Source organism: Diceros bicornis, chromosome 21 (genome assembly GCF_020826845.1).
Source record: "Diceros bicornis minor isolate mBicDic1 chromosome 21, mDicBic1.mat.cur, whole genome shotgun sequence".
Classification (NCBI taxonomy): domain Eukaryota; kingdom Metazoa; phylum Chordata; class Mammalia; order Perissodactyla; family Rhinocerotidae; genus Diceros; species Diceros bicornis.
Genome location: NC_080760.1, coordinates 57,348,553 through 57,360,066, shown reverse-complemented (window position 1 = coordinate 57,360,066; position 11,514 = coordinate 57,348,553). Strand labels below are relative to the sequence as shown.

The 11,514-nt window shown below is 54.5% G+C and overlaps 1 protein-coding gene across 2 annotated transcripts; it reads right to left on the bottom strand.

Annotated features, from left to right (window-relative positions):
- Window positions 1-4,991: 4,991 nt before the first annotated feature.
- On the bottom strand, window positions 4,992-7,139 carry COMMD5 (COMM domain containing 5). 2 transcript variants are annotated; one of them, XM_058565282.1, is made up of 2 exons: window positions 7,083-7,139; window positions 4,992-5,899 (listed from the first exon to the last, which is right to left on the bottom strand). In XM_058565282.1, the coding sequence occupies exon 2, from the start codon at window positions 5,840-5,842 to the stop codon at window positions 5,174-5,176; it is 669 nt and encodes a 222-aa protein (XP_058421265.1). In that variant the 5' UTR covers window positions 5,843-5,899; window positions 7,083-7,139; the 3' UTR covers window positions 4,992-5,173. The 2 variants fall into 2 exon arrangements, with proteins under 2 accessions (XP_058421265.1, XP_058421264.1); XM_058565281.1 differs by lacking the exon at window positions 7,083-7,139 and adding an exon at window positions 6,544-7,050.
- Window positions 7,140-11,514: the final 4,375 nt, after the last annotated feature.

The following is an 11,514-nucleotide window of genomic DNA, read 5'->3' as shown; positions in this document are numbered from 1 at the left end:
CTGGGTGAGGGAGGTAACAGAGTTACCACCCACCCACTACCTGTTTTGTACAGCTCTGGAGCTAAGAATGGTTTTTTAAATGGTTGAACATATTGTGTGACACATGAAATTAAAATTTCAGTGCCCGTAAAAACTTTTATTGGAACACAATCATGCCCATTCGTCTACATATTGTCTCTGGCTGCTTTCGTGGCATGATCGATGGTAGAGCTGACAGAATCGTTATCATCCTGGAAGCTAAAATACTCTCTGGCCCTTTTCAGAAAAGTTCACCAATGCCCTGAGTTAGAGGATGTGGGTGAGAAGGGCCACCCCCGCTGGCCTGCAAGTCGGTGCCCCACAGCTGGAGGGACCGGCTCCAATCAGATCGTGTCTGTCCCCACTGCTCCCACAGTAAGGCCAAAATCCTACGTGCGGCCTTAAGGCCGAGGCCCCTCCGTCCCTCGCTCCGTCCCAGCCCCAGGAGCCAACAGTCCTGGGAACAACCCATTCCCCATCCTGTGTCTCACGCAAGCCACTTAACCACCTGCACCTTGACACGTCTTGTGTCATTGTGTGCCTGCACGTCCCCCAAGACAGAAGTACGAGGGCTCACAAACTGGGACAAACTCAGAAATTCCCTGGGCCGGCCCCGTGGCTTAGCGGTTAAGTGCTCGCGCTCCACTGCTGGCAGCCCAGGTTCGGATCCCGGGCATGCACCGACGCACCGCTTCTCCGGCCATGCTGAGGCCGCGTCCCACATACAGCAACTAAAAGGATGTGCAGTTATGACATACAACCATCTGCTGGGGCTTTGGGGGAAGAAATAAATAAATAAAATTAAAAAAAAAAAAAAAGGAAATTCCCGTATCAGAGATGAGCTCATCCAAGCGCCGAGAGCAGGTCTGTGCTACCCGCTCCTGGCCACAGGAGCTCTGGCAAGCAGCCGGGGGAGCGGAGGGAAGGGCTGCCCCGCAGCTGCTGTGGGAGGGGCAACATGGTCACGGCTGCCACATCCAGTCTACGAGGATGGAGAACAATGTTCTGACCCTGCTGTTCCTCACCAGATGGCATAAAAGGCAGACAGCACCTTCTGCGGCGTAGGGGCTGGTGAGCAAGCAGAGCACTATGCCCCCACTAACCCGGAATCCTGCGAGGGTGGAGACAGGAGCAGACGGTGTGACCAGATGCTGTGCCTGCGAGGGGTGTGGGGCCCTCCTAGAGTCAGCTGACCCTCCTCAGATCCTCCAGGGGCCCGAGGAGTGGACTAGCAGAGTGGGTACAGCCATGTAGCTGTGGACACAAACAGCCAGGCAACCTGGCCAGGCTCACGAGGACAAGGGGGTCTCTGCAGCCCGGCAGGCAGGGAAAGGGTGTGCAAATCTCTGCCACGTGCAACTCCGAGCCTGTTGGCCTGTGAGTGGAAAAGCACCCAGCCTGCAAGGACTGCTGAGGCTTGAGATGGTTTCAAGAGATGCTCTGTTCTCCCCTCCCGAGGGTCCCTTGGGAAGGAGTGCGTATTTCTCACAGACGCCAACACGAGGGTGGCCTGGGAGGTGCCTCTCCTCTGCCGCAAGGCGTATGGCTTAGAACCATGGAGTCCCAGCCACGTGGTCCCTCCATGGCAGTGGAGCCCAGAGCACCCTGCTGGGGCACGAAGGCCGGGCTCAGACCCCAGGTCTCTATTCCTGGTTGCACTGGCCAAATTCCTGCATAATGGAAGCCTCAAGTCTCAGTGACTTTCAATTCTAAACGTGTATCCTCACGCTGGGACCAGCAGCCGCTCAGAGCACATGAGCCAGCAGGGAGAGCCTCTTGAAGCCCCGTCCTGCCACCCTACGCGGTCACAAGCTCAAAAGACAGCAGACGAAGGACACTGTCACAGGGACGCCTCATCCGGGGGGGTGGAGGGAAGGCTGATGGAGAAAAGACCACCGGCTCCTCCATCAGCTGTGTGACATTGGGCAAGGCACTAACATCTCTGTGCTTCGTCACCTGTGGAGAAACTTCACACTTTACTGTGAGTTAACGCATGAACACATGTGCAACGCTTAGACTGGGGCCTGGCATGAGCACTTCGATCTGCACCTGTTGGCTACACCTGTCATTTCTTTGTGCTCATGGCTGCATCGCCAGGGACTGACCCGTAGGGGGCGCTTCAGAAATAAGTACTGAAGATGTACTCGGGGTTTGGCAATAATATCAAGGGCTTTAAAACATTCACATTCGGCCTCCTCTGTTCCTACTTCTAAATACTTTTAATACATAAAATGCTTTTATCACTAACATCACTGATTTTTTTTTTTTTTTTTTTGTGAGGGAGATCAGCCCTGAGCTAACATCCGTGCTAATCCTCCTTTTTGCTGAGGAAGACCGGCTCTGAGCTAACATCTATTGCCAATCCTCCTCCTCTTTTTCTTCCCCAAAGCCCCAGTAGATAGTTGTATGTCATAGCTGCACATCCTTCTAGTTGCTGTATGTGGGATGTGGCCTCAGCACGGCTGGAGAAGCAGTGCATCGGTGCGCACCCGGGATCTGAACCCGGGCCGCCAGCAGCGGAGCGCACGCACTTAACCGCTAAGCCACCGGACCAGCCCATCACTGTGATTTTTAGTAGCAAAAAATAAAAGAGGAAAAACACACAGAAGCTGCTATGGTCTGAATAGTTGTGTCCCCCAAAAATTCGTATGATGAAACCCTAATGCCCAATGTGATGGTGTTAGGAGGTGGGGCCTTTGGGAGGTGCCTGGGTCATGAGGGTGGAGCCCCATGATGGGGTTGGTGCCCAGAAAAAAGAGACTCCACAGAGCTCCCTGGCCCCTTCCCCCATGTGAAGACACAGCCAGAAGTCTGCAACCAGGAACAGGGCCCTCAGCCAACCACACCCGCACCTGGTCTCGGACTTCCAGCCTCCAGAACTGTTGTTTAAATAAACATCTATTGTTTAAACCACCCAGCCTGTGATATTTTGTTTGTCACGCATAAGTAAAATACAACACACTCACTGGGGAGATGTCATGTTTTGCAGCCTTGAGACATGACTCTCATACTCAGGACACGTTAAATCAACAGAGCTGTGTTAACACAAAGACAGACACACAGCATAAGTATGAAGTCTGGTCAGGATGGTTTCCATGGCTATCTATGGGTAAAGGGACTTGTAACCTCATTTAAGTGTTTTTACTTTTTGGGTTTTTCCAAATGTGCCATAATGATTACACATCCCCTAAACGTGTCTAATGGTCAAGATAGAAACACACAGCCGTAGGGGTCGGCCCGGTGGTGCAAGCAGTTAAGTGCGCACGCTCCGCAGCAGCGGCCCAGCAGCGGCCCAGGGTTCGCCGGTTCGGATCCCGGGCGCGCACTGACGCACTGCTTGGCAAGCCATGCTGTGGCGGTATCCCATATAAAGTGGAGGAAGATGGGCACGGATGTTAGCCCAGGGCCAGTCTTCCTCAGCAAAAAAAGAGGAGGATTGGCAGATGTTAGCACAGGGCCGATCTTCCTCACAGAAAAGAAAAAAAAAAACACAGCCATAGAAAGCCTCGATCACCGGTTGAGGCAGACACAGCCCTCAGCTTACCTGGACGTGTCCTGGGTGGGCTGGGGAGGCATCCTGGACAGCCCAGCTCAGCTCCCATCCTTGTCTTTGGGGAAGCAGGGCCCGAGGACGCCAGCTGATGCTAAAGGAGACAGAGGGAGTCTGCGCCTCTTTGCTGAGCCAGGCCTGGGCCCCACCTGGAGGCTCCACCCGGGGGACTCGGCATCTGAAACCCCAGCTCTGAGTCTGCAGCGGCCCCCCACCTCGTCCTCAGCCCCCCTCCTGCTCTCCCTGCCCTTGGCCCACACCTAACTTGCCATGACCCTCACTCAGGAAAGGCCTTGAGATGGCGGGGGCGGTCTGTAAGCAGCGCCGAGCAAACACTGCTCCTCGCAATGGGGCCAGGCACAGAGCAGGGGCGTGGGAAGGGGGAGCTGAGGAAGGGCATGGTGCCAGGCACGCACCAAGCACATTTGCTGTTTTCAGAGGAAGTTCCTGCACGCTGCTCAGGTCTATTTATCCTACGAGATTTGTGACCCAGTTTCCTGGGAAAGAGCAGACCACGGAGGTAGGGACACAGCAAGGGGAAACACAGCCTGACGGCAAATGGCTCTGCAGAGAGCAGTATCCCAAGGCTCCCTACCTGGTGTGCAGTTATGTTGGAGGCGGAAATGCTGGCCATGGGCCCTGTACACTCCCACCCTAGAGGCACCAAGGAGAGGCCCCTGCTTCCCTCTCCCCTGCCACCACCAACTCCACTCTGGCAACAGGCTATCCACCAGGATCCCAACCCCCACCCTTGTGCCATACACTCTGCTCTCCATACTTTTATCCAGTGGGATCCTTTTAAAACAATTGTCAGATCAAACCTGTTTCACTCAGATTTGAGCCAAGTTCTTACACAGGCCCCTGGGGCCTGCCCTCTGCATCCTCCACTCACCTCCCCCTCATGTGGCTGCAGCCACATGGCCCGTGCACTACCAGCTGCTCCTTCCACCCGGAGTCCCCGCCCCTCAGATGACGAGGCTCCCTCGCCACCTCAAGTCTTTGTTCAGACACCACGTCCTCCAGGAGCCCCCCCAAGACCCAACCTAAACTGGCGCCCAGTCCTCCCACCACCCGCCCTGCTGTTTTCTGCATCACTTACCATCCTCTGACAAGCTGCACTAGTTACCTTTCTTAAGTGTTTTGTAGCATCTCCCCCTCCCACTAGACCGTAGACTCTGTGAAGTCAGGGCTTTGAGACAGGAGAACAAAACGTCCACACTGGAACACAGGGTCACAAAAGCAAATGAGTGGAGCTCAGAGGCTATGTGGGGCCGGGCTGCGCCATCACTGGCACAGAGGCCTTGGTGTGGACCCCAGGCCACGACCGGACCACACATGGTCACACCAGAGCAGCGGGTGCCCTCACTCAACAAGACCAACAGCCAGGGGAGGGGTGTGCAGCTGGACACCCACTTAGGAGAACGTTTTTACAGTTGTTTTACTTTCAAAAAAAGACAAGACACAGCTGTCTTTTTCAACCAGAGAACGACAGGATTACAACCCAGCACTCCCTGAAGAGCGCCTCCTGGGATGGGCAGGCTTCACTTGGAGACACCTGTCTGACCTGCTGTCCCAAGGTGACCGAAGCGGAACGGCGAGCACGTGTCAGTCCTGCAGTCTGCGCTCGCACCTCTTCTCCAGGTCAGCCATCTCCCTCAGGACCAGGGCCACGCTGTAGCGCAGCTCCTGGAACTTGGCTGTGGGAACCTCGAAGCGGTGCGCCGACCCATCCGAAAGCTTCAGCTGCATCAGGATGCTCGGCTGCAGGGAGCGGGCCAGGGTGCTGGTGGAGATCGCCACGTCCACCCTCCACCGCAAGTCAGCAACATGGGGCAGCCAGGCCCCCTGCTGCCTGGCCACGGAGTCGAGGACGGGGCGCTGGCTCCCAAACACCAAGCTGGCCAAGTCCGCAACTAGGTCTTGGGGGATGCAGAGCTCCTGGAGCTGCTCCTTGAAGGCGTCGGGCTTCAGGCTGGCAGGGGGCAGCCGGAGGGCCTGCTGGAGCAGGGTGTGCATGCCGGCGAGCAGGGCACCCAGCCGCTCCTCCGACAGGTCTGCGCCAGCCCCAAGGCGCTGCACAGCCTCCCGGCAGTCCTCTCCCTGTAGGCCGCTGACCACCAGCTTCAACAACTTTCTGAATGTGCCCCTGTCCAGGTCCCCCAGGAGCCGGGGCATTGCTGCCACCTCTGGGGGGAGCTGGGCCCCCAGGAAACTCACCCGGCCACTGTGACTGTCACCAGGGTGATGTAGGTATGCAGCCCCCATGGCAGACATTGCTGCTTCGTCCTGTTTGATCAGCCAGCCCAGAGGTGAGGTTCCAGCTGCACCTGCCTGGGGGTGGGGGGGGAGAAGCCCAGTGACTCCCATGTCCTTTGGGCCAGCAAATGAGGACTGAGGTGGTCTCTGCCTTCAAGACGCTGATAGCGTGAACCACTGATGACAGCCAATGTGATGGGAGGCCCCTGAGAGCAGGTGGGAGAAGGGCCCACTGTAGTCCCAGGAAGTGAGGAGGCAGGAATTGGCAGGGAAGGGGGCCTGGGTGGGGAGAAGAGAAGGAAGAGAACCAGGAAACAGCAGAGCACACATAAGTCCTCCAAATGAACAAGGAACGACAGCCTGGAGAAGAAGAAAGGTCCAGAGAACAAAGACACTGCAGCCACCAGGACTGCTGCCCACCACAACGGGATCACAACTACGCAACTTCGACCCTCACGAGAGCCCTGCAAGACCCCGTTACTACTCTCACCTCAACAATAAGGAAACGCAGGCTCAGACGCAACTGCCCGAGTCAAGGACTAGAACCCAGGCCTGTCTACAGAGGTCCCCGCTGTGCCCACCACAGCACGCGGGACCCAGACGCAGCCCCCGGCAGGACGGGCTGAGGCTCACGTGGCAACAGAGATACTTGGTATCCGGAAAAAAGGGCTGACGCCCCCTGAAGGGCAGTTACGGCGCGTCTCAGGTCACCGACACACCTGCTCAGGCAGCAGAGCGCGCCTGGCGCTGGAGCAGGCCCGGCGAGGCACAGCCCATCCCCGCGGCGCCCAGGCGCGGTCCTCACAGCCCCGCGTGCTGCGCAGCGCGCCCTCCACCGGTTTCATCGACCCCCCCTCCTCCGGAGGGCCGGGGCGTCCCCCCGGCACGTGGGTGTCAACGACCACCCACTGCCCGGCTACCAGTGGGAACGGCCTGCCACGTCCCAGCCGCCCCGCTGCGCAGGCCCTGCACCCTGGAGGCCAGCGTGCTGCCCCCGCTGACCCTCTCCGGCCACCCGCCCGGAGAAAGGAGCCGACAGAGGAGGGCCTGATTCGAGTCCTGCCTGTGCACGCCGCGGCGGCCCTGCCCACCTAACGGGCCCAGGCCGCGGTCAGCGCCGTCAGGCCCCGCCCCAAGCTGCACCGGATCGGCCTCCGGCCTCCAGAGCTCCCCGGACACGGTGGCCAACGACCCACCGCCCCCGCCCGGGGAAGGGCGACCCTATTCACCGCGGCCCCGGGCCCAGCCGCCCCCACACCTGGCGCGCGCGGTCCTGAGCGGAGCAGCCGGACCGGAAGCGGGGCCTGGTCCCCGGAAGCGTCCCAGAGACACTTCCGGGAAGCTCTAGGACGCCGGAGGACCCGGCCCTCCGTGATCCGCGGGCCCGAGGGGCGGGGCCGAGGCGGCGGGCCGCCCTTCAGTCTTCGTTCCGCGGTGCCTTCAGAGGTCTTCATGGCCCCGGCGGCCCGGTCTCGGTTGGGGCCTGGTGGCGGGCCCCTCATTCACACCAGCGGCCGCCGGAGGCCTGTGGGCCGGAGGGAGGGACCGGGAGCAGGAGCGGGAGCGCGGAGACCCGGTCTTGGGCCCGGCGCCCTGGGGCAAGGGGGACCCGGAGGGAGGAGGCCTTGGTGGTGGGGAAGGGGGAAGGGGGTCCCCGAGGGAGGGCGGCCCCGCGTGGGGCAGGGCGTGGCGGCACGGGGGAAGGGGTCGCCGGGGGAGGGCGCTGCGGGGACGCTGCACAACAACGTGAACGTGCTTAGCCGCTCAGCTGTACACACTAAATACGTGGATTGTATGGGATGTAGGTTGTCTCGCAATAAAGCTGTTGTTTTTAAAAGTCAGTGAAAAGAAGACAAATAACCCAATTAACAAAATGAGCAAAAGATTTGAATAGACATTTCACCAAGGAGGATATAAAATGGCTAATGAACAAATGAAGAGATGTTCGGCATTGCTGGTCAGTAGGGAAATGCAAATTGAAGCCACAGGGAGGTGCCATTTCACACTATTAGAATGGTAGTGATGGTGCTCAGGGCAAGCTGCCCCAGGAAGCACCACTCTGGTATGCGGATTATTTCGAGCTGAAGACAATAAGGACTCAGAGAGCTCAGGAAAAATATTTGAGTTTCCCCTCCCAAACTGCCTAAAGAATTTAAAACCAAAAAAAATCTGTTTTAGGAAGGGGTTATTATCATGACTGCTATAAAAGATAATTTAGGATAGAGGTTACAATAGAAAAGGCACCAACAAGCCCATCTTATCGGGAGTCCTGTCTCTCTGGCCACATTCTTTGGATGGCCCTGCGAGGAGTTGTCAGACAATCATTTACAAGGGAAGTCTCCATTTGTAAAGGTATCTCCCTCTCTGTATTGAGAAAAAGGGGGGGTGAGCTCATTTCTAGTAACTTATCAATGTGGAAGATGAGGCCTTGGGGCTGTATAATAAACCTTACTCTTGTTTACTGTGCTTTAGTGGTAATCTCCTGTAACTGACTCCCCCACCCCCAAAATCCTCCTTTGTCATTGGCTGAAAATGATATTTAAGACGAGAATTTCTGCTATTGTGTTGAGAAACGCAGTGTCCCTGCTTTCTCCCATGTATACATGTTATTAAACTTGGTATTATTTTCTCCTGCTAACCTGTCTTGTTGATTATTTGGCCAGCCAGAAGAACCTTAAGGGAAAGGGCAGAGGGAGATTCTCCCTCTTCCCCCTACAGTAGTCATCAAAAAGACAAACAGTACAATGTCCTGAATGTTTGTGTCCCCCCAGAATTCATGTGTTGAAACGCAAGCCCCAATGTGATGGTATTAGGAGGTGGGGCCTTTGGGAGGTAATTGGGTCATGAGCATGGAATCCCATGAATAGGATTAGTGTCCTTTACGAAGAGGCCATAGAGCTTACTAGCTCTCTTTCCGCTCTATGAGGATACAATGAGAAGTTGGCAGTCGGAAGCTTGAAAGGGCCTTCACGAGAACGGACCATGCTGGCGCCCTGATCTCAGACTTCCAGCTTTCAGAACTGTGGGGAAAAAATTTCTGTTGTTCATAAGCCACCCCGTATGGCACTTTGTTATAGCAGCCCAAACTAAGACAAATAACAAGTGTTGGAGAGGACGTGGACAAAATGAAACCCTTGTACATTGTTGGTGGGAATAGAGAGTGGTATGGCTACACTGGAAAAGAGTTTTGCAGTATCTTAAGTTAGAAATATTTATATGACCCAACAATTCCATCCCCGGTTGTATGCACAAGAACAACGAAAACATGTTCACACAAAATCTTGCACAAAAATGTTCTTAGCAACATTATTCATAATAGCCCAAAATGGAAAGAACCCAAATGTATGTCAGCTGGTGAATACATAAACATATTGTGCTACATCCGTACAGTGGAATAGTATTCAGCAATAAAAAGGAGTGCATTAGTGATGTGGGAGATCAAGATTTGGCCACCCTGAAATATATCTCTTTACCTTGATTATTTTCTCTGAGGGACATTTGACCTCCCCCACTAACTGCCTAAAGAATTTGACGTGGTGGCTCCTTCCTGGAACAGATCTTCTATCACGATGGCTGTAAAGATAATGCAGGATAGAGGTTACAATAGGAAAGGCACCAAGCCCCTTTTATCAAAAACTCTGTCTCTCCCTGACCACATTATCTATAGATGACCCTGAAAAGACTTGTGTTCTTGCCCTCTGAAGTCCCAGATCACTACACACCCCCAACACGTTCCTCGCCTTTAGCTGCAATACTTAAGCAAGCAGCTTAGACAGAGGGACGAGTTGCTCATTTCTGAGTTTCTCCCATGTATACATGTTATTAAACTTGGTATTATTTTCTCCTGCTAACCTGTCTTGGTAATTATTTGGCCAGCCATAAGAACCTTAAGGAAAAGGGCAGAGGGAGATTCTCCCTCTCTCCTGACAGTGACATGCTACAATATGGATGAACTTGCAAAACACTGTGCTGAGTGAAAGAAGCCAGACAGAGAAGACCACATATTGTAGGATTCCATTTATGTGAAATGTCCATCTAAGGTGGGAAAGAAGGCAAAGCAACAAGCAAGCATCGGTACAGAAAAGGCTTGGTGGACGTACGGACGAAAGAGACTGGCCCTTCTCAAGGCATCTATTCCAGTGTTCCCTATGAGAAGGTGGTGGTCCAGACGACCTCCACATCAGGAACACATGTGCCTGGGCTGTGGGACCCTGCCCCAGGCTGGGTCAGTCAGAATCTCTCTTCCTGCAGAAGGCCAGTGAGCCTAGGGAGAGGACAGCTCAGCCTTGGGAAGGGTCACTTATGTCAACGGCTGCCCTGGCCCCCTCAGGTGATAAGTCCCTGGTGCACTCACAGCTCTGAGCTCAGTCAATCCTCCTCCTCCTTCCCAGAACCCTTCAGGGATTGTTCCCACTGCAGGTCAGTTTTGGCCCTTCTGGAATTTTATATAAATGAGGACATAGAGTATACGTTCCTTCAGGTAAGGCTTGTTTCACGCAGCATAATGTGTTTGTGATTCATCCATGCGGTTGCCTGCTGTCAGGAATCTGTTCTGTTTTATAGTTTTATAGCTCAGTAGGTTGAATATACCGCAGTTTGTTTCTTCGCTGTCACGTGGATGGACACTTGAGATAGTGCCAAGATTTGCCTATCATGCATAGAGCTGCTGTGAACTTTCAAGTCTTTTGTGTACATGTTTTCACTTCTCTTGGGTAAGTGTTTAGGAATGAAATTGCTGGGTCAGAATGGGTATATGTTTAGCTTTATGAGACAGTGCATGATTGTTTTTCAGAGTGGCTGTAACATTTTGTCTTCTCATCAAAAGTTTCAAAGAGGGCCGGCCCCGTGGCTTAGCGGTTAAGTGCCCGCGCTCCGCTGCTGGCAGCCCGGGTTCGGATCCCGGGCGCGCACCGACGCACTGCTTCTCCGGCCATGCTGAGGCCGCATCCCACATACAGCAACTAGAAGGATGTGCAGCTGTGACATACAACTATCTACTGGAGCTTTGGGGGAAAAATAAATTAATTAATTAAATTAAAAAAAAAAGTTTCAAAGAGCTCCCAATGCCCCACATCTCTGCCAACACGTGGAGCCGTCCGGCTTTTCAAACATACACTTTCTGGCGGGCGTATCTCGATTAGCCAGCATAACCGGGAAGATGGTAGACTAAGGTCTCAAAAAACCATCTTCCCCCTTGTGCTGGCTAATCAAATTAAAACTTTGTTTCTTGATCCCTAGCTCGTTGTGATTAATTGGCCCTGATCGCAGGAAGCAGAGCAAGCCCATTGCTCAGTAACAAACTCTGGCGACCTAGATGGGATGAGCCTCTGCCCGTGGCTGGTCAACTTGCAGGAAGCTGTTTTGGGATTTTTCCCCACAGCTGCTGGACGGGTTTTTCTTTTTCTTTTTTTCCAGCCGGGGAGTTCCCCTGGTGGCTTCCTCGCTTGCCGACGGCCTCTAATGCTTCAGTGATCCAGAAACGAAGGACTGGATCATGAGCTGACGAGTTTGCATCTGCAGCTAAGTGAGTCGTCCGGAGTGGGCCTCCTGGGTACTAAATTCCTTTTTCCTTGTCTGGGGGCCTTGGGCAGGCCAAGGTCCATCTGGATTAGGCACTGTTGTTTAGGGATAAAGGAAAGTACAGTCTGCCCAGTATATTATCTGGAAGACTGGTCTCTGGTTTTTCTGTG